Source organism: Tyto alba, unplaced genomic scaffold (genome assembly GCF_018691265.1).
Source record: "Tyto alba isolate M040663 unplaced genomic scaffold, T.alba_DEE_v4.0 Super-Scaffold_13, whole genome shotgun sequence".
Lineage (NCBI taxonomy): Eukaryota > Metazoa > Chordata > Aves > Strigiformes > Tytonidae > Tyto > Tyto alba.
Genome location: NW_024881275.1, coordinates 37,173,036 through 37,198,951, shown reverse-complemented (window position 1 = coordinate 37,198,951; position 25,916 = coordinate 37,173,036). Strand labels below are relative to the sequence as shown.

Here is a 25,916-nt window from a genome sequence, read left to right as displayed (position 1 = left end):
ATGAAGTACTGTAGGCATATCTCAGACTCATTAGCAGCCTATGGAAAAGAAAACGGCAAAGGGCCATGGGCAGAGCTAGAAGTGCAAAAGAGAAGACTGGCAGCTGTGGAAGTTCATGTTTTCACTCCATCATCAGAATGATTTTTTTTTTTTCTCTTTTTCAATTTAAATGAGGTATTCAGCATCATTGTTGCCTATGAAAAACACAGTGCAACTTGTTCAAATTTTAAATATCCCTTGAATAGTGAGTGATTCTTTGGGGAATTTATGATTGCAAATATTTTTCAAAACGTGATATTCAGACCTTTTATGATTTGACCGGCCTTACTTATGGGGTAAAACAAGTGAGATTTTAAGAGAGCTTATGCGTGAGGGGACTGGATTGTTGTTACGCTAAGACGGTAATGACTTATATCTTCTTGTTACTGGCAATTTAGTGTTATAATTCTTGTGATATGGACATATCTTTACTCTTGCACATCTGAATATTGTTTTCTGGCTGAAGGTGTCAGTAACATCAGTGTGTCAGTGACATTGACATATTGCTGCTCTTTAGTTGGAGATCTCTGGGTGTCAGAGGTTTAGAGGTGACTTTTTTGTTAAATGTGGAAAAATATATAGACAAATTTTATTTTACCTTATTGTAAGTGCTCATGTAGGCATCAGTGTTTCTCTTCTGCAGTTTAAACTGACCTTTGAAAAATGGATAATGTTTTGAATTGCCACTAGAGATGAGAGTAAAGGTTGCTCCTGTACCTTCCTTGAGAAATTCCACATGTTAACTGTGGAAAATTTTTAATCACGTGGAGTCTGAATTTCATTAATTTCTCCTATTTTGCAGTGAAATACTGTTCTTGTAAGTATTTTTTATCCTTAAGGTTTTGATACACAGTTTCCACTAGGTGTGGTTTGCTTAATTTCTTTTTGTTTTCTCTAGTAACTTTGAGTTTATGAGCCTGAAGGTTTTGTGTACTTGAGGAGGATAGAAAAATAGTCAAACTGGTAACGGCTCACACACCTGGTGTGTAGATGTGAATTCTTTCCCCATTGGTACTTCTGATGTTTTTTTCTCTACTGCAAATGCTTTAGTTTTAATAGCATTGCCTATATCCTTAATTTTTAATACTGGGTTAAATATACTTTGTTCAGAAAAGCTGAAAGTCCTATTCAGTCATTAATAGATTACTGTACTTGTTCATGCCATAATTGCAGCATTTGTAAAATGGGCATACTGATATTAACCTCTTTTCAGAAAGTTCTGTGAAAATTTATTTAATACTGCTTTATCTGTACAGAAATAATTAGGTGACTTTAGTAACCTTTTATTATTTTGTCTTCAAATTGGTAGATAAATCTGTTTTTCAGGTTTCAGTGGGAGCTTGCCCTGGACATGTTTGGGCTAGGGTTTAGCTCTTTGCTGTAAGTCGTACTGCCGTGTGTTATCCCCAGGGTTTAGCATATTCTTTTCCAGGGTTTTGGTTTAGACCCATCTTTAATCTCTGTGAATCCTGAACGGTGACAATAAATTATTTTTTTTCTTCTTTTTGTCCTTGGATAGTTTCCAGGAAATGAGTGAAACGTTTCCTCTAAAGCAAGCACCAGAAATCAGTTTAGTTTGGATTTTTTCAGTAGTTTTCAAATCTGGGTGTAATGTAGAGCAGTTAATCTAGTCTAAACCCTGGACATTCCTTGGGAAAAGAAAATCACGTGATTTGATTAGACTTCTCACTTCTCTGCCGGTCCTCAGAGACTAGCAGTGTGCCGGAAAGAGGCATTTCCCGGGGTGAGGCTGACTGATTCATACTAGCTCGCTGCCTTTGCTCGCCATGGAAGTGTTCCAGCATCAGCTGTTCACTCTTGTTGGGGGTCTGATCTGTTTCTACACTCTGGTAAAATGCATCAGATTTATGAGATATATTTTCCCGCATATCTGGAGTGCTTTGCCTCAGACTTTCTTTCGGTCACTGGGAGAATGGGCAGGTAAAGGAAACTTCTTCACCTTCTTTTTGTAACTGAGTGGTGGATTGTTACATTACTAATCAGGAGTGGTTTTCCTTACATTTGCTTACCCTGTCTCTTCAGAACAAAATGCAGTTTCCACTAGGTGTGGTTTGCTTAATTTCTTTTTGTTTTCTCTAGTAACTTTGAGTTTATGAGCCTGAAGGTTTTGTATACTTGAGGAGGATAGAAAAGTAGTCAAACTGGTAACAGCTCACGCACTTGGTGTGTAGATGTGAATTCTCTCCCCATTCCTGTTTCTCTTTTTTTCTCTACTGCAAATGCTTTAGTTTTAATAGCATTGCCTGTATCCTCTGTTTCCTGATACGTGAAGCAAGTAGTTTATGTCTAGCATGGTCTCCACTTTCCAAAACAACCTTTCTTTGCTTCCAGTGATGTTTCTCCAGTGTGTTTTTTCTATATTGGTGACCTATCCTTAATAGTATCGTTAACAAGCCAAATCTGCTCTAGCCTAAAAACTTCAAAGGTTGCAATTTGGCAGTACTTTTAAAAAGATATTATGCGTTCTCATAAAAAACCAGAATTGTTTAATAAACAACATCTTCCTACTGAACATTGATGTTTTTCTTAATCTTATTAGATTATCAGTATGAAGCAAGAATGAAGAGGTACAACAGTTTCTGAGTTCCTGGGCTACATATGTCACCGATGGTGGCACCTTGTTAGGAAGTGACCCAAAGAGTATTCTTGTGCTTCTTTCCTTTCCTTCACATTAGAGATTTGATGTGACTGGATTGGATACAAATTTAATAAGCACATCTCACAGTGGATTAATAAGAAATTAAATCCACTCCTGTGCAGAACACCTGCCTGAATACCAGCTGCCTCTGAAGCAATACATAGGTCTCGTTTTGATTTAAGAGAGTCAAGAACCTCTGTTCTGTGCGTGAGGTGTGGAGCAGTGTATGGAACTTTCTGTGTAAAATCCCTGTTTCCACTGAAGACTGGGAGATTTGTTTCCTTTAGTGGACCTTTTATGTTCTGTCCTTTTTATAAACATCAAGTCTTCTAGGCCCAGTAAAATTTGTAGGGTTTGGGTGATTTGCTGTATTGTGGCACATGAGATCCTGAGAATCATGAAAATTAAAGTTGGAGGTGGAAGTTTGTTTCCCAACAGACTCTTGCTTTCCATCTGCAGGTCTGCTAGAAAGCTAAAGATCCACTGCTGCTTCTCTCAGGGGTCTCTTTCTGTGTGAAATGAGATTAATTACTCTTCTGTCAGCAACAAACCTAACCATCTAAAATCATCTTGCTTCCCCAGTGTCTCTTGCAATGTAGAAGTCCTTAATACACATTTTTTCTATATTGACTTAATTTTCCATTTTGCTCTGATAACTTACCAGTGGTTTATCTTGGAATTGCTTTGGTGCTTTCCTACTTTATTTATTATGTGTTAAGGATTTTCTTTCTATAGTTCCTCTGTGGTATTTATTTGTGTAATGTTTAAAGTTCAGGGTGCTTTAGAAATGCTAAAGCTTGTTTACTTCCTCAGTAGCACTAAATCCAAAGGTGTACTGAGTAGGTCAGCTCTGAAGGAAGACCATTTTATAGATGGTGGTAAGTTTGCTGTGATGTTTCCTTACAGACAGATTTCTTGTTTGAGAGTGCTACCTTTGGTCACCAGTTAGTCCTTATCTCCCACCATTTCACCATCAGCATCTAAGTGAAAAACTTGCAAAGCAGAACTTGTGAAAATATGTATGTTGAAGAAAATTCTATCACCTCTTGAGCAATTGACTTGTTACTGAAGCAATTAGTGTTTAGGCAATTGACTTGTTGCTTGTTGTTGACCCCAATGAAAATTTTAACTACCTACTGCATCAGATAGGTTACTGTGGGGAGGGATTTGCTTTGAAGACAAAAAGTGCTAAATGAAGCAACAAAAGGATGAAAAGATGACAAGGAAATAATTTTTTAAAAGATTGATTCTGTGCTTTAGTAGGAGTATTTGTGTTGCAATCTTCAAGAAACACAGATGATGAAGATTAAAGAATTCAAGAAAGAACAAGCTAAAGCAGAGCTTCAAATGTAATCCATATTCTTCTTTTTACTTTCTTCAGTGGTCACAGGAGCAGGAGATGGGCTTGGAAAAGCATACTCCTTTGAGGTAAGATAGATAGATTACTTACCCTTAAGTTTATTTTAATAAAATGACAGTGGCTACCCCTTCATCAGTTTCTGCAAGTTAGTAAAACTATTTTAGGATTCAAAGCTACTATGACAAACATGGTGTTAATCCTTCTCCCCTGTATGTGCAGAATAGCATTAATCAAGTTCTGAAAGAAAACTGGTGCTGCATTTCAGAAGTCATTCATGCCTCAGTGGTCTTGTCAGGCCAAGGAAATAAAGTGCATAAACCAAAGAATTTCACATGGTCTGTCCAGGCTAAGAAGTCTCCTAAATTGCCCTTTTCCCCCCTAGTTTTACAGCTAATCTGCTTTCTGATTTTTCAGTGGGGTGGTCCAGCATTAACATACAAAGTGTAATTTTCTAGCCTTTACACTTATAAATACATTTTGAAAGATATATCTGAAACAACAAATAAAGGAGAAATCTGCATAAATTAATATAAACAAAAAGTTACAGAAAATGTAAGGAAACCTAATGGTTTAATTAAGAATGAGTAGCTCTAGGAGGCTGCAGGAGGAGAGAGGAGCTCTGTGCTGTCCCTGTAGCTGCTGCTGTGCGGTCACTGCAGCAGTCCATTTATATTTACCCATGCTAATCAACACTGAAGGCAGCGTGGCCTTGTACTGTCTTGTACCAGCCTTGGTGTTAGTGATAGGGACTGAACAGTAGATTCTCTTTGGTGTCTTCATTCAGAACTGGCTCCCTTTCTAGAAGTTAAGCAGCAATGAGAGGTAATTTGTCTTCAGAGCTGAGGTGACTACATGCAAATTATCAGCCTGTAATATGCAGGAGTTTAGATGTGATGCCTTCTGCTCATAAATTACAGAATGTGTCTCACGAGAAAGGAAAATTAGTTGGCTTTTGAATTAATTTACAGGATTTTTAAGCTAGTCTTTTAAAGTGTGTGCACTAAGCATCTACCTCCTGATTTTCATTATTGGGAATAGCAATAAAATAACTACTTTTGAAAGTGCATTGAACATAGGAAGCACAAAGTCAAATACCAGGTATTACAGTTTAACATTTGGCATAGTTGTGATAAAGATCATAAACTCTCCTGTGGGAGCGAAGGGAGAACATTGCCTTCTGTCTACTCACTGAGTTGCTGTAGCGATGAGCAAAGGGGAAGGGTCTGTTGAATACATAGGTCAAGGGGAATGGGATGGGATGGAGACAGGGAGAGGAATCGTAAGAAATGCTTAAATGTTTATTTAACACTGTGCTCCTGGGAGTAGTCACCTGTACATGCAGCTCGCTGAACTAACTTTTTGTGTGAGCACTTGGTGATACTTTATCCATCTGAAGGCTGCAGGAACTTGTGAAACACCTAGATCAGAGCCTTTGTCATTGTTCTACTTGCTTTGTGCTATATGGGTTATGCAAGAGAAAATCCCATTTAACAGGCCATCTATAGAATGCGAATGGCTGCTTTATACCATGAGAAAAAATAACTACTGTGATTTAAAAAAAAAAAATAAATCCTAATAACTTGGCTGGAACTGGCTAAATTTTGAGGAACATTTGCTGATTATGTTTGGCTTTTGTGGGATGACTGAGAGCCATCTTCATCCATGCTGAGATGTACCTTCCTCCCCAGGTGGTCCCTTTGATTGAAGCTGTGCTCAGCTACTGCTCTGTGGGGCAGATCCCAAGCCCACACCACATGAGCTCATAGCTTGGCACGTCATCTTGCTGGCTCAGGTCAAAGCACACACTTGTGTGTGGCTTGTGGATAAATAAATCTGACCCTGCTGTTCTAATATCTGCGTGCCTTTGGAGTTTCTGGCTCAGCACTGCTGTCTTGTTGGTCTGATGTCAGGATAGAAAATTCTCTGATGTTCATTGGGTGTAGGTTCCTCTGGTGTTATGGCTGATATGAAGGCAAGCCATGCTTGATGGCCACAGTGTCTGTTCTTCTAGAGTCTGAGCTCTGACACCAAGCGATTAATTTTTTTCTGACATCTTGAGCTCAGGCTTGGGCTGATAATGATTCACAACTCATGTTAAGGGCTGCACACTTCTTGATAGTATATGGTACAGGAGGTTAAGGAGGGCAGTTCTTGTGTTCTGGAAGGCTGGTGTGATGTGGCTTTCTCTGTTTGGTGTTTTATGTGGAGATCCCAGTAGGTAGTTCATCGGGTAAAATCCAGAAGACAGGTGTAGGCAAAGATTACACTATTTACTGGTTCAGTACCCTTGTTTCCAAGGTTTGTAGCTAGATACAGGTCTCCACAAAGTCTGTTAAGCTCAACAGCTGTCTGGGGCTGTGTGAAGGGCCCAGCAGCTGAGGTCTCAGAACACTATTTTGTTGATGCCAGGACACAGACTTTTCAGAGCAAATTACTGTCCCTTTAGTTTCCTGGGCTTGTATTGAGAGGCTAGCACACACAGAACATGAAGAGGAAGAGCTTATCCTCTTCAGCATGAAAGTCCAGGCTTCAGTGAAGGCTCTGTCTGTGTTTCTAGCACATCAGGGTGATTTTGAAGGACTGGCTTTCTTGAGCATAAATACCCCAAACTTTTAACTGACTGCTGTGGTGTCAGAGTGCTGGGATTTTGGACCTAGTTTGCTATACTTATTCAAAAGCCAGGTTTCTGTTAGATTTGGTCCATTAGTTCTTGGGCTGATGTGGTTTTTACTCACCAGCCTTACAACAAGGAGCAAAACCAAGTCAGCTGGGAGTGTGCTGCTGGGCTGTCACATCTCTACTCAACTGTTAGTATTTCAGGTGCTGCTGCAGTCTTGTTCTGTTTTTCTGATGTAATAACTACAGATATGTGTTAGCATCTATTATTGTCTTAGCACCTCAGACATACTGGGGAGGCCATGCCGTACTCTGAGATTTACGGTTGAACCTCTGCACACTTCTCATCTGATGTCAGGGCACAAGCAGGATGTTGGTTGCTCCCATGGTCATCATTTTTGTTATTGTTAATAGTTCATAACTCTCTTATAATTCAGGCCGGTACTTGTGTTTAATCAGTGTTTTAGCAGACCATTTTGAGACTGGCACTGCATTCATATGTTAATGCAACATTTTCTCAAATCTTAAACCTTTGTGTCATTTCTTGAAGTTGTGCATAGTATTACCAGCAGTATAATACAAACTAAAGATGATCTGAGTTTTCCTGCTCCAGTTGCAAACGTGTTCTAATTTCTCCACTTGGTCTCTATTTATTGGATTTAATAAATAAATAATCCACTGGATTTATTCCTGAAAATACTGCTATTCTACTTGTGTTGCACAGGTACAGACCTAGCAGAAAGGCTGCGGAATCCTTCTGCCCTGTTGTCTCAGTCTCAGTCTGCTGGACTGAAAAGGGTTGAAAGGTTTGAACCGTACAGGTCTGAAGCCCATGCAAGGAAAGAAAGGGGGTAAAGCACTGAGGCTATATCTGCATAGTCCTAGAGAAGAGAGTAGAATCTCTTTTGTAATGAGTACAATTTTATGGTAGACAGCTACAGATTCCATAAAGCATTATTAGAGATTTTAAATTATTACATCTAATGATCCATGTAGAGTATAACCAATCTGTCAGGATAACCGTAGTAGTTACAGGCATAGTTTGGATCTAAAACCTGTATCTTGCCTTATGAAGCTTTATTGTTTAAAAATTCACCTCGAACTGAGCTGCAAAAACGTGCTAGAAAATGCAGAGTGACTTTATACTAATTTAATGTAGGTTTAAACTTTTTAATAATGAGTTTGTGGGATTCCAAAGTGCAGATCCTGCTTTATCTTTCTTCATTATTAGACTCTTTTCTAAGCTGTCACAATTCGTTGTGGCTGGAGTTGGTAATAATGATCTTATGTTTTGGCACTGAGGTTCAGGAGCATTTTAGTCCTTTGCCACAAGGAGTCAGGATTTCCTAACCCAAGCAGGTTCACGTTGCTCACTGCTGGGAGCCAGTGCTTAGTCTTAACTGTGGGGGGAAATACCATCCTCTAACGTCAAAGCCTTCGTATGTTCGGAAAATGCTTTGTGCAAAGGATATCTGCACTAAAACTTACCTTTATTTGAAATGTGGTAGTGTTAACCCTGATTTAACCTTTCCTGTGGATGGCCTGGAAATTATCTTCTAGGCGCAGTTCCTTTTGTTTGCTTGAGGGTGCTTTTGAATTTCATGGTAGTTACACTGTCCTACAAAACCTGTTTCTGAAAAGGATGCACATTTTCTGTGTGGGTGAGGAAGCAAAAAAGAGTAGTCAGGCGTGTAGCCTCTTTTGCCTCGAGAAATGACTGCTATAGTCTTATACTTCTGATTAGTCTTGTATACAGCATCAGGGGAGAGTCCTCATACCTGACAGTTAACAATTTTATGAGGTTACCACAAACATGCACTTTTAGCTGAAATGGGACGCAATCTTAGCAACAGGAATAATTTTTTACTTAGGTTTCAGGGGGGATTTTTCTACCAAATGAAATAGAGACATAGCTGAGATGATATTGAGAAGGCCAGTGAAGCAGAACTTTGTTTTTATTTTGTGTATGACATGGCTGATATTTGGTCTTGGGTCTGAAGTGGCAAAAATTTAAAAAATCCCCATCCAAACACCCCCAAATGGCAGGCAGGAGCAAGTGACCATGGAAACATGAACACGTCTCCGATTGGAAACAGCTTGAGTCGAGCTCATTGTGGACAAAGGGAAACCTGCCAGTATGTAGGCAATTAGAGTTCTCTTCCCGAGAACTTCAAATGGAGCCCTTAAAACAAGCTTTCAAAACTTCTGAGCATCTAAGCCTGTGCAGGTCTCTTTGGAGCACCGGTCAATTGTGTTAGAGGGTCTCCAAAAGCACGAAATTGTGAGCATGGGTTTTGTGCTGAAAATGCAAATGGTTGTGGCTGATGCATTTAACAGACAGTCTGCCCCTTGTACTCTCCATGTAGCGGGTTTCTGAACAAAGGTCCTTATTCCTTAGCATTCTCCACATTGTTTCAGAAGAGCCCAACAGGACAAGCAGTTTCCCTCAAACAGGTTTAAGGAGAAAGGGTTGCAGGAAGTCAGCTGAGGAAATGAATGAGTCTTCAGTGTGTGGCTTTCACCAGTTAGTTTCTTCTAAGCAAACCTGGTACTTTCAGATGATATTGGCTTTATCTTTTGTGCTGACTAGTTTAGCTCTCTTTCTCCTTGCTCTGACAGGCACTTTTCTAATTTCAGCTTTTTCATTCTGTTCTTTATGCTCAGAACTCTGTTCAGCTTCCACTTGTTAATAACCTAGTTTTAAAAGCTGGGGCCATGTTTATCTTCCAGGCTTTACTGATGAACTGATGGGAATGGGAGGTCCTCAGGAAAACAGGAGAAAACTGTTCTCTATTTGTTCTGCATATAGTGATATCAAACTGACTATAAATGGACTGCTGTGTTAAATAGTGTTTGCAGCTATAAACTTCAACTATTGCCAGCATCTTTGTAGGTGTACATTTGTGTGACTGTATTTTGAGGTTTTACACATGGACTTCACCTTTTTTCCTTGGTTTCTTTTTTCTTTTTTTTTTTTTTTTTTAGTTTGCACCTAATGAAAATAACAATTTAAATTTATACATCAGACCATTTCTATTCAAAAAATATAAATAAAGTCAGAATAAAAAAAGCTGAGATTGAAAGGTGATGTTGTAAAATGACTAGAAAGTCATCAACATATTTGGCCCCTCGAATCCAAGTAGAAATAAAAACATGTTTCTGAGAACTACCATGTTTCTTTCACTCCCTGCAGACTTTAATTAGTTTGAAATTGGCTCAGATTATTTATTTTTGCTCATATTATTGGGGTATGATTCTTGTCCAGTATATTTTTCTTGTAAGGGTCCAAGATTATGCAGTGAAGGAGACGTTTTGGAAGGCTGTTAGAAGACTGATTTTTGTTTGGCCTGGTTTTAATATCTATTGTTTACCCATTTGGCAAGTGACAGGTGAATGAAAACATTTAAATAAAACCCATGATTGCTTTTATTGCAAAACTGGAAAAAAATGAAAGATTCATGTCAACTTACTGTTTCCTAACAACTGTTATATTCCTCTCTTGTAGCTGGCAAGACGTGGATTAAATATAGTTATGATAAGCAGAACTCTTGATAAACTGCAGAGAGTAGCCTCTGAAGTTGGTAAGTGTTCATCTTGAACTTATCTTCCTATTTAGAAGGCTGGCTCTACAGGGATCTGGAGGTCTCTTCCCTTGGTACAGTATCTAGTACAGTAGGGCCCCAGATATTGCTACAGATATAGCCCCAGGTGTTGCTCCAATGCTACAAATAATTTTTGATATTACTGTGGTGCTTGAACCCTTCTAGTCATAGATCACGTCCAAAATATATGCTGTCATTCAAACAGCACAATAGGCTTGATTAAAAAAGCGAATGTAGGTTCTTTACTGGCTTCATCTGCCCTTAAAATCTGTAAATACAGGCAAAAGAGATGTAATACTAGAGTCTGTGAAAGAGTTTATGCTTGGAAAAATGAGGTTACCTTTAGGCTAGTTCTTGGAACATAGCAAAGGAGGAGTAAAAATGAAATCAAGGTACCTGGTTTGGTTTTGGTTTGTTTGGTTGTTTTTTTAACATTTTCAATTTATATCTGGCTTTCAATAAAGCAGTTAAATAGTGTGTCTTTAGCATTAATGTTCCCTTTCTTTTATTCAAAGGAAATTAGCCATTTACCCTGGGAAATAGCTTGTTTAAATACATTAAGATAAATGTATTAAGGATTTCTTTAGGAGTCAAATGAGTTTATATCCTCCATTAACTTTAAGGATTGCTGTAATCAAGGTTATTCTTTCCACTGTCTCTTTCTCTATACATGGTTTCTATTAATCAGATTCCTTGATTCACAGGTTCTTGTGTTAAATATATATCGCTCCAAGACTACACCTCTGTCAGAAAGGCTTGCCTTTAAGCAGGCTTAGCCACTGACTCCAAAAGAGTATCAGGTCCAGGATACTTACCTTCAGAGAGAGCAGTGGCTCTCCCAGGGATGTGGCAGACTTGAAGTGGGTGAAAAAGTCTGTAACTTCTGAACCTGCCACTACCAAAATCCAAGACTGGACCCTGAAATTTTCTGTCTAATTCTGCCCCCTTTTATTTTCCAGGGAAAGACTTACTTTCCTTTGGGGGGCAAGGGGTATCAGAAGAGGAAAGCACCAATTCCCTGAATAGTCTCTGTAAGCAGTGGTATCCATGTGACCAATGTGACGTGGCCTACACTAGCCCTCCTTAAGTAAACAGCCACACAAAAATAATCCCTGTGGGAATTAGGTCAGCTCTGGTGTCGTTGTATTTCTTTTCAGCTAAATGTTAAAGAATTACAATAACAGAAGCCTGAAGAAAAAAAATGCTAAAGAGTTTTTATAGTTTCTTTGCATTGTAAATTATAATCAGAAGCAAAACCAATAAGATTCCTGAGACTAACATAGCTAAGTAAAGAAAAAAAATGATGGAGGGCTGGAGAGCTGACCTACTGTAAAGTCCTCTGCAGTATGATTTATTATAAGGCCATCCACTGACCACCTTCCTAATTGAGGTCATGCTGTGCCAAAATGCATAGTAGCATGTAATGAAGGGCTTGCCATGTCCTGGAGTTACTGCTGAGATAGACTACCCTGCAAACACTCCTGCGCCTTGGGCGAAAGTGACCTGTGACTTTTCACATGTGAGGAAGCTTCACTGACGGCAGCGGTGTTATCCGTGTAATCCAGGGTGTGGGGAAGTGGATGGTGCGACTCCAGGAGCTCAGGCTACACTGATTAGGTTTCCATGCTATGTTCAGCTGGCTTGTGGGCACGAAGAGTCTTCCCCAAAGCTTGCTGAAATGGGTGGCAAATCCCAGTGAGATCTTTCCATTGTCCTTAGTGGGTTTTGGCTGAAGCCCAGAATGACTCATCTGTTATTTATTGTGTCAGATTGGAAATGAGTACGTAACAACAAGTAGATGGAACAAACAAAAGGAAAGAAAGGAAGATATAGTGATGAAAAGCATAGTTTCTGACCTGGGGGCCACTAAAATCAGCAGGGAGCTCTGGATGTGGGCTTATGTTAAAGCTTTGGAAATGTTCCACTGACTCAAATTTTCAGACTCAGGCTTTACTGTAATTAAGCCAATCAGTCATTAGGAAGGAAGAAAATTTAAACTTACTGTGATGTTATGTGAGTAAATAAACAACAGAAACCAAAAATGAAGCAGAAACTTAACCAGAATGATTGTACTGTTTTCTAAATTTTCTAACTCGCACTGACTTTTTCTTTCTCAACTGCTTAAACAAGCAGTATCTCATTCAAAGTGGCTATCATTACCCTGAATTAACGTACAAGGATATTAAGGCACAGACAGAGAGAGGGAAAAAGTTTTTTGTAGGCTATTTATTGCAGGACTGGACACATTACTTGTTTTCTTTTGCTTAACAGCTACATCATGTATTTTTTGCAATCAGTTGGACACCGTAATTAAAAGACTCACCCCCCTTTTCAAAGTGATGATATTATTTGCCTGATCATACGGTCACATTCAGTTCGGATACTGAATAATATGAATTAAAAGGATCTAAATTGTGGGTAATTTCAGAGATCTCAGTGTTTGGCTTTCCAACTCTTGTGGGCTGCTGGTGTGCCTGAGAACAGCTCTCAGAGCTGGAGCAGGCAGAAATCCACAGTAAGAAAAACATTTCTCTAAAGAAGCACTGCAATTGAAAACCAGATTTCCACCCACTTGGACTGGAAAGCTCTTTTAGAATGAAATAAAGTATAGCAAAATAAGTCTTGTGGAGGACAGATAGAGAGGACCATTACACCAGGTATACTGCTCATTTAACACATTTACTACTGTGCTTGTGAAACATTGATCAAACCATAAAATCAGATTAGAAATGATGTAATGCTATTAACTGCACTTCTTTTTTATTTCTTCTGCCTCCATTTACTAAGCATGCTGTACAGGCAGAGCTAGGTCCTGATTGAAAAGTTATACCTTAGGATCTATTTATAAGACCAGGGTCTGCACTATGTGGCTGCTAATGCCAAACAAACAAAAAAAAAGTCACTTCTGTAAGACATAAAAATTATTCTCAACAAAAAGTGGTTGGGTTTTGGGGGGGTTTGGTTGTTGGGGTTTTGGGGTTTGGTTGTTTTTTTGGTTTTTTTTTTGTTTTTTTTTTTTTTTTTTTTGTGGATGTGTTTTTGTTTTGTTTTGTTTTGGGAGGGAAGAAACAGATCTGTATTTAAGGAAAGATATGGTGTGTGATCCTCAGAAAGCAGTAGAAAAGGCAGCTGTACCAGTTCGGACTAGCTGAGCATGCCGCTAGTAAATTTGGGTTTGGTGATGCAGGAAGTAGTCTATCTACCTCTCACTCCCAAAGTTATGCCTGTTAATATAGAATAAAGCAGTGAATAAAACAATCACACCACATGGTCAAGAACCAAATGTGTCTTGCTCCCACTAAGACCTGTGAAGGTGCTAATTTGTTTAGCTGTTTTCCCTGCTCCAGGTTCAGTTTCCAATCTGCTGTACTGTGCCCTCTGCCTCTCGTCCTTCCTGCTCCAAGAGCTAAGCAGGTAACAAGCTGAGATCACTGATCAGCATAAAACAACTCACTTGGCACATCTTTCCTTCATCCTCAAAGGTTCTTAAAAATGCCTGTTGTGTCTTGCTGATCTCTCAAGGTAAAGTGTTACTGCTCAGGACTGTTTTCCCAATATGCACTATTACATAACAGAGCATTTGAGGGCCTTGACCGATTTTCTGAGTGCTCTGGTAACAAGTAGCAATTCCCATGCTTTTTTTTTTTTTTTAATAGTTTTTGGTTTTGATTTTGTTTTTCACTGAGTTTGTGTTTTGTGATATCTTCTACCATCTTTTGCAGCTCTGCTTTTACCCTCATTCTTTCTGTTTCTTCACTATTTTCCTGTTATTTCTGAAACTGAATTATCATTTATTTCTGAGGAGATACATTTCTCCATAAGACACTTGAAATGTAGCCAGAACTTATGCTTTATAATATAACAGAACTTTTTATATTTCTCCTCAGTCTTAAATCTTTCTTTTTAACCTCTGTATGTTAAAACAGAACTTGTTAAAACAACTTGTCATTGTGCTCTCCTCTCTGCAAAATCCACTGAGTATGAATGCCCTCTTAGCCTGAGTGCTTCTCTCTTCGTATTAAAATTTTGCTGTAGTACTTCAAAAGGGTCTCCTCTTCCTACTTAGATCAGTTCTTGTGTCACTTGGGCGTTCATTTTGCTACCTCAGGTTTTCAGAAGATCTTCATAACTCTAAGTAGAAAGGGAGAGTTTCTGGCAGACTGCATGTCCTAACCAACTTCATGCTTCATCCTGATTTATTCTCTTCTTGGTAAATTTAAAAAGGCAGCACATTATCCTATCTGACAAGTGGGATTCCCAAGTGGTCTGAGGTCAGAAGGAGTTAGATGTATCCTTAATGATACATTTTATAACACATCAGATTAAACAACTCAGTTCAAGTTTTTTTAATTTTCCTTAAATTAGTTTTCTCTTCATTTTTAAAAAAGACAATAACCTGTCCTGATGTTTGAAAAGCTAGGCTTTTTTCTTCTGGCATGCTTAGGACTTTTAAAAAGAGTTGGAATGGTTTGTGTCTTCAAAGATTGTCATAAATCTTTGTCACAGAGAGGGAGAGACATAAGAAACATTGGAAATTATTTTTTGGCTCTCTCTTTTGTAGAATTGTTATCATTTTCTGAAGAGCTATCCCTGGATAATTCATTTATCACCATGATAGTTTTATTGTTTTTTAATATATTGTTTTATTCTTAAATGAGACAGAGGAAAACCATCTGTAGTACTTGTTCGTTGGCTGACAGTGCTGGTTGCAGCAATACAGACAAGGAGATGCAAAGGAAGTCCAAATGGTTTGTTTGATCCTCATTTTTCTGTTGCTCTAGTTTTGGCTGCCCTTCTGATTGCCCACAAGAAAGATGGCCACAGCATCGCTACACTTTTTAAGACCATCTCATTTTGTTTATAGAGCTCTTCGATCAGACGGTCACTGTAGGTGTCTGCTCCAGCTGTTGCTCTGTTCTTTCCCACTCACTGCATTTACACTCACAATGTCCTTTTCTTTATAGTTGTACCATTCCCCCAGCCTGGGACCATGAGGGGGTCATTTGCCACTAGAGTTGCTTTTATAGGTTGAAGGTTCAAAGGATGTTTCATCCCTTTCATACGCACAACCGCAACTTGGAAAGAGGGCAAGAAAAAGGGCATCCCTTCCTCCTTTCTTCTGTCAGGGAGACAGATGTCCTCTAAAATTGCACACAAGATGCAGCCCGCATTTCAAATCTGGAATCAGAGCATCTGCAGTTTCCTCAGACTGCGACTGCTTTCGTTACTTGAGTAGTGTAAGGTGGTCAAGACTTGCAGTGTATCGAGGGGCAAGGAGGAACAACTGGGAGGGAACAACTTTCATCCTCCAACAGAGGCTCTGTTTTGTTGCAAACTGGCCTGCCAGACCCAGAGCCAGCTTTCTGCCAGCCATCTCTCCTGCAGGAGCTGATGCAAGGCCTCTTCCTAAATTCTAAAGGTATGCCCATGGGATGAGGCAAAATTTCTGGGTAGAAATCAGCGAGTCTGATTCCTATTCAAGTCAATGCTCCCTGTCACCTGTGTGACAAAATCAGGCTCCAAAGAAGCAGAGATAGTTTTCCAGACAGGACCCAAAGCAGACTTTCTGCCATCCACATGCACCTGAATTCCTGCCACTTGCAGCAAGTCTGCAATCCGATTGTCTGTTGACATTTCCAAGCTTTGCCTGTCACTTTTTCAGCAAACTTCATCTGGATTTCAGGTTGCCCATAAAACTTGAAAGCGGGTTTAGTAGCAAGAATTTACAATGTGAACATCTAGTTAGAAGAGACCTTACTGGGCCCCTTTAAAGCAGAACCTTGCCTTTAAAAATGAGTAAATAAGAGCCTATACCTCTTTTCCTCATGAAACTTCACTGAAAATATGAACAGCAATAAATCAACTGCTGAGAAAAATGGTAATGTACAGCTGGGCTCCACTCCTGCATAGCAATGACACTGGAAAAATCACACACATTTCCCTTTCCCTTCTGTGTAAATTGACCTTGTAAAATTTAAGCTATGCCCTCCTTAAAATGCCTTTTAGTCCTCCAAAATCCCGCGGAAGGTTCAGTCTATGGGAATGCAAATGTCAAAACAGGAGAGGAATTGTTTGAAAATAATACAGAAAATACTGCATCACATCCAGCACTGTTTTCTCCTCCTCCTACGTAAAAAGATAAGCTCTGCTTGTTAAAATGTTCATCTTACACATGAAAATACTTCTAAAACATTCTGCAAAACTGTGCTTATGTAGAGGATCTGGCACCCACATTCACTTGTCTAATGTATGCTAACAGTGTTCCTTTATAAATATTATGATAACCAGGGGAAGAAGTCCTGTGTTGTTTATTTCTGTTTTTTTTTTTTTTTTTTTCGTGGCTGAAGGACCAAATGGTGTTTAGATTTTGTGAGGGAACTTCTGTTGATTTCAGGGCATAAATTCATTCTATATTTGCCAGGTCATTTCCCTGAAAACAACTGGGTACAGTGAGAGTGTTTTGCTGGTGTTGTAATATTTCTTAAAGAAAGTTGAAACAATTACTTACCGTACAGCAGGCATTACTAAATGAGACATCAGATTGTCTCTCTCATTACTTAACTACAGCTCTCCATTTCTCTGGGTAGATGCAAAGGTGTTTTCTACTTTTTTTTTTTTTCTTAATTACAGAGCAGACCACAGGTCAAAAGGTGAAGGTTATACAAGCTGATTTCACTAAAAATACAGTATATGAGAACATTGAAAAAAGTCTGCAAGGTTTGGATATTGGTGTTCTGGGTGAGTCATTAAGGTCTGTTAATTGAAGAGTATTTTATGGCTGCAGTGTATTAAACAGAGAATTGTATAAATGATGTGTCATAACAACTTGTTAGCCAACACTTAAAACCGAGCATACAGCTGCCTAATGCATTTGAGCATTACTTATCATGAACAAGTTTTAAAAGTGAATTAGGATTCTCCAAAGGCTTCCTGTTTCTCTGTACTGTGGCTTCTTTACTGTAAAACCTCTTCTGGCACTTTAGAAGCAGCATCCAGCATGTGGGTTGACTTCTTTGCTCTTCAGCCTCAAGGAATTAATTTTCACTATTGGTTGTTTTACAACTGTATGCAGTTCTTATATTCAATCTGAAATGAGCCTGTGACTAACACTAATTGGTACGATAGACGTAGTAAGAATGAAAACATGGGATTTTGGGAAGTGTTTTTAAAATAAAATCATCCTTTTAATGGTGAAACAAATGAAAGAACAACAACAAAACACAAACAAAACCCTGAACTGTAACAAGACTGCTTTTCTGTTCCCTGAAGTCAGCACTGATCAGTATTGATGACTTCAGTGAGAACAGGGCTCGATGCTAAGCAACATTTTTCTTCACATACAGCTCAAAAGCTTCTGGGTCTCGAGAAGCCATTTGCTAAACTAGCTGAACTATGCACTTTGTCTAGATTTTATTCTCATCATTATATTTCCTTTGACTAGTTAACAATGTCGGAATGCTTCATAATCCTCTTCCGTGCCGTTTCCTTAATGGACCAGACATAGATGAGGTAGGATTACTCTGTGGGTTTCTACTTTCAATGTAACAGTGAGGAACTGTAATTCCGTTTAACAAGGGGCAGATTCTGCCCCTGCTATAATCAGCATGTATGTAACTGTTCAGCTGAGTGGCAAAGTAACTGGGCCTGAAGGAGCATATTTGGATTTGGCTTTAATGCTTAGAAGAGCTTGCAAGAGAAAAAGAACAGTAGATTTCAGCTAAACTGCAGGAAGCACCCAGCAATGGAAGGGAGAGCACAGCCGGCCTGGCTGTAGCAGGGGTCAGCAGCCCCTCTGGCTCGCTCCTCACCTGTAGTGTAACGGGGTCCAGCCTGGGCACAGACACAGCTGAAGTGTTGGGTTCTCGTTAGCATTACCAAAACTTACTTTCTTTGGAACACCATTGCTTAAGTATGTGAAAAAAAAAAAAAAAAAAAAAGAAAGAAAAAGAAAAAAAAACCACAAAAACAAACAAAGAAACCTCATTTAAACACAGTTTACTTTTTGGGGGGAACTAATTTACGCACATAGAATAGTTTGTCAGGATGAAGGATGTGATCAAGTTTTTCATTTCCTTACTGTTATTTGCCTCTCTAGGATTAGCCATGAGAAAACAAACAAAACAAACCACCCGAATTTCTGAGTGTATCTCTTGCTAGCACCCATCTCGGGACCCCTTCAGTCTGTCGTCTGTTACAAGCCAGAGATCCCCTCGCAGGCTGCCTCCCTCGGCGCTGCAGCCGTCCGGCGGCACCCCTGTGTCTGCTCGCTGGCCCGGGGAGGCTCGCTCTGCCTGCCAGTGACGCGTGGCTTCCTTTGCAGCCCGCCTCGGTCGCCGAGAGCCTCGCCGCCCTGCCCGGCCCCTCTCCCATCCGCCGCCCGTGGGCATCCAGCTCCATTTGCGGGTGCCACCTCTGCCCGAGCGCCGGGCTTCGGGGTTCCCCCACGTGCGGCTGGGCGAAACGGGAGGCAGGGAGTCAAAGGGATGCAAGCGGGACTTGAGCGCCTTGTTTAAAATAAAATGAATCGGCACGTACCTGCCTTTGAGTACCCCACACCACAGGCCTCGCCGGTGTCCACTCGAGGCAAGCCAAGCAGCTCTAAAATCAACTGCCTTGCCAGAAGGCTTTTCTGTTGGAATTGCTAGCTTTGTTAATCCACAAACCACAAGCCCTCTGATGAGTTTACTGTTTTCTTGCTTCCTGCAGAACCTTGTCAACTGCAACATTATCTCTGTTACAAAGGTATGTGACACACTCACATCTATGTTCCATATGTAATGGATTTTATTGGGAAAAAAAAAAAATAAAATTAGTCCCCCACAAGAGTGACCAACTAGCTTGCCTGTGTATTTGCATTTAATTTACCGACAGATAGTAATTTTCATGAGGAGCATCAGCATTATTTTAAGAACCCCATCTGCTTCTACTGCCTATGAAATATTCTGGTCAGAGCTGACTGGAAACCTTTTAGTACGGTTGCTCGGTTGAGACACATTGTTGCGCTGCTGCTGAAACATTTTGCAAAAAACCTTGTTTGTTTTGGTAAACAGGGGGATTTGTTTTCAGAATCAAAATCTTCAAGAGAGGAAGATCTACAGTCTGACTTTTTGTACCATACTTGCATTTTTTGGTCACAATTCTGTTCTGCAAAAATATTTTGGTATTAGTGGAGAACAGAAACTTAAGAAGCTGACACCCAATTCCGTGTCGTTACCTCTTGGTGCCGATTTTGGTTGTCTGCTTCCCTTACAGGAACAGTTAGTATTTCATGCTTTCCACCTTTGATTAATATTTGTATTGCTCTGCTGTTTTCAAGCAGCATGTTAACATGAACAAGAGCAGAACAAGAGCTTTGTAGTTCATCTCAGCCTTGGCTAATGTCTTTCTAAACATGACATGAAAATTATCAACAGATGTTCATCTTTGGCTAGCAAACTCTACATCCCAAATTTGTACTGCTTCTTAATGGCTTCAGATACTAAATCATGTAGTATCAGTCAACTGAAACAAATTCTTCCATAAAGTAGTTTGGTGAACTTTCTGCTCCTAGGTTTTATTCTACTTGTATGTCAAAAGAACAGAAATATCTGCAGTATCTGAATGGTGTATATGAGCCTCATAAAAACAGGAGACCATTTTGTACCCTCTCAGTCTGGGTACAAACGATTTCTCCCTTTATTATTTCCCACCTCAAACATACTGCAGAATCAACCTCCTCTGCTTCACCAGGGCCTGGGGATTCCTTTCCCCCAGTGACGCAACCATGTCCTTTTCAGTCTTTCACGAACTTTCACCTTCTTCTAAAATACAAAGAAGCCGTGCTCCTGAGCCGCATTCCTCGTGGCTAGGTCCAAATCGTCTTTAAATCTGTTCGGGTTTTTCTCCCCTGCTCCCTCTGTTGATTCCGACTAGGATCCTGCTCACCACTTCTTGCTGTGGGATGCCTGAGCTCCCGGTACTCCTGGCTCCCACGGCTGTCACTGGGATTTTCAGCACTGCAAAATCAGGACCTTTTCCCATGGTTTCCACTTTACCCAAGCTGATGTGACCCACCTGCATTGTCAGCCTTTCTGAAAACAAAGCCTTTGAACCCCACCCTGCTCCTACTATCCTCCTCTTGTGCACAATGACACTACTGAAAAAAACAGGGTATTAACAAGTCTTGATTTAAGCTGCATCGTTCATTTGCACTACTTTTCATTACTGTCCTTTGCAAGTGAAGTCACACTCTTATCCCGAGATGATTCACAGATATGTGGGTTTTTATAAGGAGTCAATAGTATGATTATGAATTCCCTAGGGACTTAGGCTTACTATCAGTAATACTTTTCAAATACAACAAACAGAAGCAGGTTTCTTACCTAAAAATGTGTTTAATTGTACTTTAAAAATTGTAAGTGTGATTAAGTCTACTGTTAAAATAGGAACGGATTAATAAATAATTATCATCAAAACAGATCCTAAAGCTCTTTTTGGTATCAGAAAAAAAGCCGTCTTTTCATGATTTTCTGCTATTTCCGATCTAGGTAGAAAAATGCTAGAACACTATGATTTTCTCCTTACAGTTATGATTCACTATTGAAGAATGATGAAATTCAGATACTGTTGAAAAGCTTTGGATAAGGATAAGATTTTCACTGCTTAGAAGACTAACCTTCAGAATTTTTTGACAGTTCAGATGATTTGTAGGCCATTAGCATTTTTAAAATATTTTCTAAAACTTTGAATGTGCCACATTTTAGCTGTCTGAACTGTGTGCATACAGCTGGGGCTTGAGGAAATGGAAAACATTGTGAGTAAAACAGAACCAGTTGAAAAATGCAATCAGAAAGAGGGAGAATGGATGTAATTCTTAACATACTTGTCTTACAGATGACAAGAATAATTTTGAAACAAATGGAGGCAAGGTAAAAATCTTTTTTTCTAGAACTTTCAATAGCTTTTAGCTGCTACCCCCAGTTTATTCAGTTTCTGCACTTTACAGTATGCCAATCAGTAAGATTTCTTCTGCTGCTGTTAGTGCTGTGTGAATGAATGATAGGAACTGCCACAAATTCAGTCAACTGTAGAACAAGATAGAAAATATAAAATATAGATCTGTGCCCAGTAAAAACATGCAGGTGTTGCAGAAATAAAACGGCATGTGGTGGGCCAAGAAATGGGATTTGAATTTATTGTCATGTTCTTCTAAGAGTGGTAGTTGTGCTCGGAAACTCATCATTCAGCTATGCAATTAAGTATTCCTTTTCTCCTTTTAATACAATGTGTATTTTAGACATGAGGGTCCTTAAACCAGAAGTTAAGGTTTTCAGATGGGGTTTCTAGAAAACATGTTTAACTACTGCATTTTAGGGGCCAGTGCATGCTTTTTTTGTTTTGGCAGCAAAATAAGCTCTTACTGTTTAATTATTTTGGTTTGGTTTATTTCTGGTTGTTGCTGGAAGAATTGGTTTTAGTGATTTGTACAGGGACTTGTGAATAGGGAAGCTAAAACAAGAGATGCATGGAGGAGGAAAAAGAATGTGCTGGCTAATGAGCAAAGGAGCCTACCAATTACTTAGAAGCATAAAATCTTTCCTGTGATGGCATTTTTTGCTCTGTTAGAAGTACAATAGCAGGTACAATGTTCCCATGGTTTTGATTGCAGTAGGCATTTAAATTTCACTTATGACATTATTCCTAGCTATTTTAGATTTAATTGCACCTAAGTAAACCGTAAAAATTGGGTCTTTTGAAAGGGTAGTCTATGGTATAATAGGAGAGCCGTGCCTTCCGGGGGGAAAAAAGTTGTTTTCCACTTGTGCAGGCTTTTACTATAATACTGTCAAATGTAAACTGAATGTAACTGTTTAAATTAAATTTCAGACAGAAAGGTCTTATTCTGAATCTGTCCTCTGGTCTGGCTCTTTTCCCTTGTCCATTATACACATTGTATTCAGCTTCTAAGGTAAGTCTTTCACATTGCTTTATAAAGAAACCCCCATCAAGTGTTAACCAAAATGTTTGAATCAGCAATACAGGGCCAGATTTCCAGAACATAAATCAGTGTTGCTCCAGCTAAATATTGAAGCAATGTAAATTAACATTAGCTGAGAATTAAGAATCAGTGAAGCCATGTAAATGGAATCCAGATGAAGGTATAGCTGATCACCAGAACATTTTTGCCTTTGATTAAATAGTGTTATACCACTGCTAGCAATCTGTCCTTGTGCCAGGAAGTGATGACTTTTACCAGGCTAGCTCAGCTAGTTTACTCAAAGCTGTAGATGCACAAAAGTGTTAGACTTTGCTTATGGAACCAAGAATAAAATTCCTGGTAGGTGGATGGTGAGTTGCCTGACTTCATAGATTTCACTTTGAAATTTTGCTCTGAATTAGAACCCCAGAGCTTGTAAAAATGAGGAGTGAATGATTTTTACTGAAACTCCAGAAGGAGCTTGCTCAGCTCAGGTTTGCTTCAAGTGAAAAATTCTAACAATATTTGCTTGAACATAGCTAAGTTCAGCTTGGTAAGAAAAAGCTAGTTATTCTTGGTAAGAAAGTCTAGTTTTCCATTTCCTTTTTCTCTTTTTAATGTGAGTTTCTCATTACTCAAAACTTGAACTACATTCAAACCAGACAATTTTAGTTCCTTAAAAAAAGTTTAGTTAGCATTATTTCAAAGTGATATGGTACATCGGTTGTATTATTTCAACTTTTGTTATTATTGGGTTTCTTTTCTTTCTTTTTAAATTGCCTTTTTTTTTTTTTTTTTTTTTTTGTAATGGCCTGAAAGGAAACTGTTTTAATTGTAGGTATACTGATGCTTCATGCAATATCATGACACTATTTGTGTTTAAGTTGTCAAATGATGGCTTTGAAACACTGTCATTTTTTTCTTCTTAGTAGCACTTTTGTATTTCTAATTACAGAGGAGTGATCTAAGATTGTCAAGTTTCTGCATACTTCTTAAAGATCTAACTCCTAAAATTAGTCTTAAAAGAAACTCAACTTTTGCACAAAGAAGTTGGTATATGTGTGCTCTTTATGGCGTGGAGAAAAATTTAGAAACATAAACCTTAAAGGTTGAAGCTACAATCCTCCCCGATTCTCAAATACCTGACTTTGAAAATCGTATTTGTAGACTATGCTAACAGGTATATACTGAAAGCATGAGTTGTATTTTGCTCCCCTTTTTATTGCAAGAGAAACAGCAGTGTAAGTGTTGAACTGGGAGAGCAGGTGTCAGCCAGAGCTGAGAGCCATATGAAACAACAGCTAATATAAATGGGTCTCAGGTATTTATATCTCTGCATTTTCATAAATGAGACAAAGCTTTCAGTCCAGTCTGTATTAGTTTTATGTCTGGGTTAGGCCAATGCCAGGCTCCATCTTTACTGGTGCAGATAAAGAGTCAGTCCTGGCATTGCTCTCGTGCACCAGCAGAAACTGTATCTTGAAAAGTTAATTTTTATGTTCTTCACCACTACATTGTGCCTTAGGTTGTATGATGCTTGGCCATTCTTATTAAGGGCCTGTTTGCACATATTTGTGAGCATACGTGGAAGTACTTGATTTCCTATGCTAATGTTATTTTGTTTCAATTTATTCTAGGCTTTTATAAGCACTTTCTCCAAAGCACTACAAGCAGAGTATAAAACAAAGGGAATTATCATACAGGTAATGCTATATCTTGCTGTATTTTCCTTCATTTTAACAAGTTCTTCAAGAATATCTGAGATGCCTAAATCTGTATAGTGTAGCTGTCCTTGGTGAAGTGCTGGGTGATCCTGTCAAAGCTCTGTCTCCTACCAGTATGCAGCTTTTTTCCTTATACCACTATAGTACCATTACTTATTCCACGTAGCACTTTAATCCATTGCAAATATCTGTTGTAACTTGTCAGATGCTGTGTGATTCTGCAGAGCGAATGGTCTTATGTAAATGTTAGATGACATTACACTATTAGTATGATTTCTTATTTTAGGTAGTGGCTCCTTACGGTGTTTCTACTCCAATGACAATGTACCAAAACCCAGGTCTTATTACAAAGACAGCAGAAGCGTTTGTTAGTGAATCGCTGGATTATGTCACCTTTGGAGATGAGATTTTTGGATGTTTAGCCCATGAAATACTGGTAATTGAATTTGTTGGTGTGTAAAAGGGTCCCAAAGGCTGAGCCAAGACTGTAAGTTTAGCAAGTTCTTTTGACTATTTTCAGAGACCTTAAGGTTGGACATCAAATGAGAAACAGTGAATAGGTTGTTAAGGCTAATATGGCATCAGTAAACTATGAAGGGAGGAACACACAAGTAAAACATCGTGGTATCAGCACAGGGTGGCTTTCTCCACTTCTGTGTCTTGAGCTGAGTTCAGTTTGAGATCTGGTTAGTCTTTATGCTTCTGCTAGCTGCTTGTTTTCATGACCCAGTTAGGAGTATTTTTGAGATCCCTACTCCTTCACAGAGATTGGCCTTCAGATTCAGAAGTTATTAGTGGGGAAGGGTGGGGACATAAAAACAGATTGTGCTATCATGTAGACATAATTTCCTTAGGCTACCAAGCTAACAAAATAGAATAAATATTTATACATGGCAGCTGTTAATGATAAGCATTAAATGAAAGTACAGGGAAGAGAACAGATTTGCTGAAAACTGAGAGGAATTAACATTTCCCTCTAAGAGAAACATATATATTGAAAGTATAAAGTAAAAGGTTTTGCATTTGCTGTTTTCTATGACCTTTCTGAACACTCAGTTAAATTCATTCAAGAGGTTTCTATAACTCTTTGGCTTTGTATTGTTTCTGCTTGATGATTCTGAAGGCACGTGTCCTGCAGTCCATCCCTTTATGGGTATTCCACAGTGACAGACTTCAAGAAGCAGTCCTGCATGTATTTACCAATTATCTGAAGAAGAGGTGGAGAAACTCCTAACAGTGCAATGGGAAACACCAGCATGATTCATTTTACTGTGTCTGTGTGTGTGTGAATGTAGAAGGAATCAAATCAGTTTGAGCCACAGATCCATCCAAATCACCTATCAAGAGACAAGTGATTTCATCCGATAACTCTATTAAGTAAATTAATTCCTGTCTCTTTCCAAAGACCGTACAATTTTCTAGAGCTGTTCTAGTGACTTCTGTGGGCTTTAGATAGTTTTAAGAAACTTATGTTAGTATTTTAACATACGCTTGGAGCCCGCAAATGTTTAAACTTATTTGATGTTAATGAATAAAACAATAGTTTGCTTTATTTCCAAACCTGTTCACAGTGTATTTTGATGCTTTCAGTGAGTGTTTTGTGTCTTTGGTTTCTTCTGAAGGGAAGGAAATTTGCAAGAAGAAAAAAAGAATCCTTTCAGGGTGTGAAGTACACACTGGACCTTCAGAAGTGTGCAACCATAAAAAAAGTATTTCTGTCCAGAGCCTGCAAGTGACTTCATCCTTTGCAATATCTGGTATGGGCTGGAGGAGGCAGGAGCATAGGCAAAAGTTACTCTGTAATTCTACCTTCCTGGATGAATCCAGAAGGCAAACCTTTTAATTGTAGATACCTACGAATATCATACTGGGTGCTATTAAAAAGTGTTTCAGGGACAATACAGCCATCAGGCACAGTCAGCATGGGTTCACAAAGAGAAAGTCCTGACTAACTCATCTG

At 39.0% G+C, this 25,916-nt stretch overlaps 1 protein-coding gene across 1 annotated transcript; it reads left to right on the top strand.

Annotated features, from left to right (window-relative positions):
* The first annotated feature begins 1,605 nt into the window (after nucleotides 1–1,605).
* On the top strand, nucleotides 1,606–25,521 carry HSD17B3 (hydroxysteroid 17-beta dehydrogenase 3). The gene is made up of 11 exons (XM_032985615.2): nucleotides 1,606–1,980; nucleotides 4,080–4,126; nucleotides 10,180–10,255; nucleotides 16,907–17,014; nucleotides 17,718–17,785; nucleotides 18,983–19,018; nucleotides 21,149–21,183; nucleotides 22,142–22,223; nucleotides 23,870–23,935; nucleotides 24,243–24,392; nucleotides 25,080–25,521. The coding sequence occupies exons 1-11, from the start codon at nucleotides 1,827–1,829 to the stop codon at nucleotides 25,188–25,190; spliced, it is 933 nt and encodes a 310-aa protein (XP_032841506.1). The 5' UTR covers nucleotides 1,606–1,826; the 3' UTR covers nucleotides 25,191–25,521.
* The last annotated feature ends 395 nt before the right edge of the window (nucleotides 25,522–25,916 follow it).

Coding starts and splice junctions, on each gene's coding strand:
- HSD17B3 (XM_032985615.2), top strand. CDS start 1,827: ATGGAAGTGTTCCAGCATCAGCTGTTCACTCTTGTTGGGGGTCTGATC. Junction 1,981..4,079: donor GTCACTGGGAGAATGGGCAG/GTAAAGGAAACT, acceptor TACTTTCTTCAG/TGGTCACAGGAGCAGGAGAT. Junction 4,127..10,179: donor GAAAAGCATACTCCTTTGAG/GTAAGATAGATA, acceptor CCTCTCTTGTAG/CTGGCAAGACGTGGATTAAA.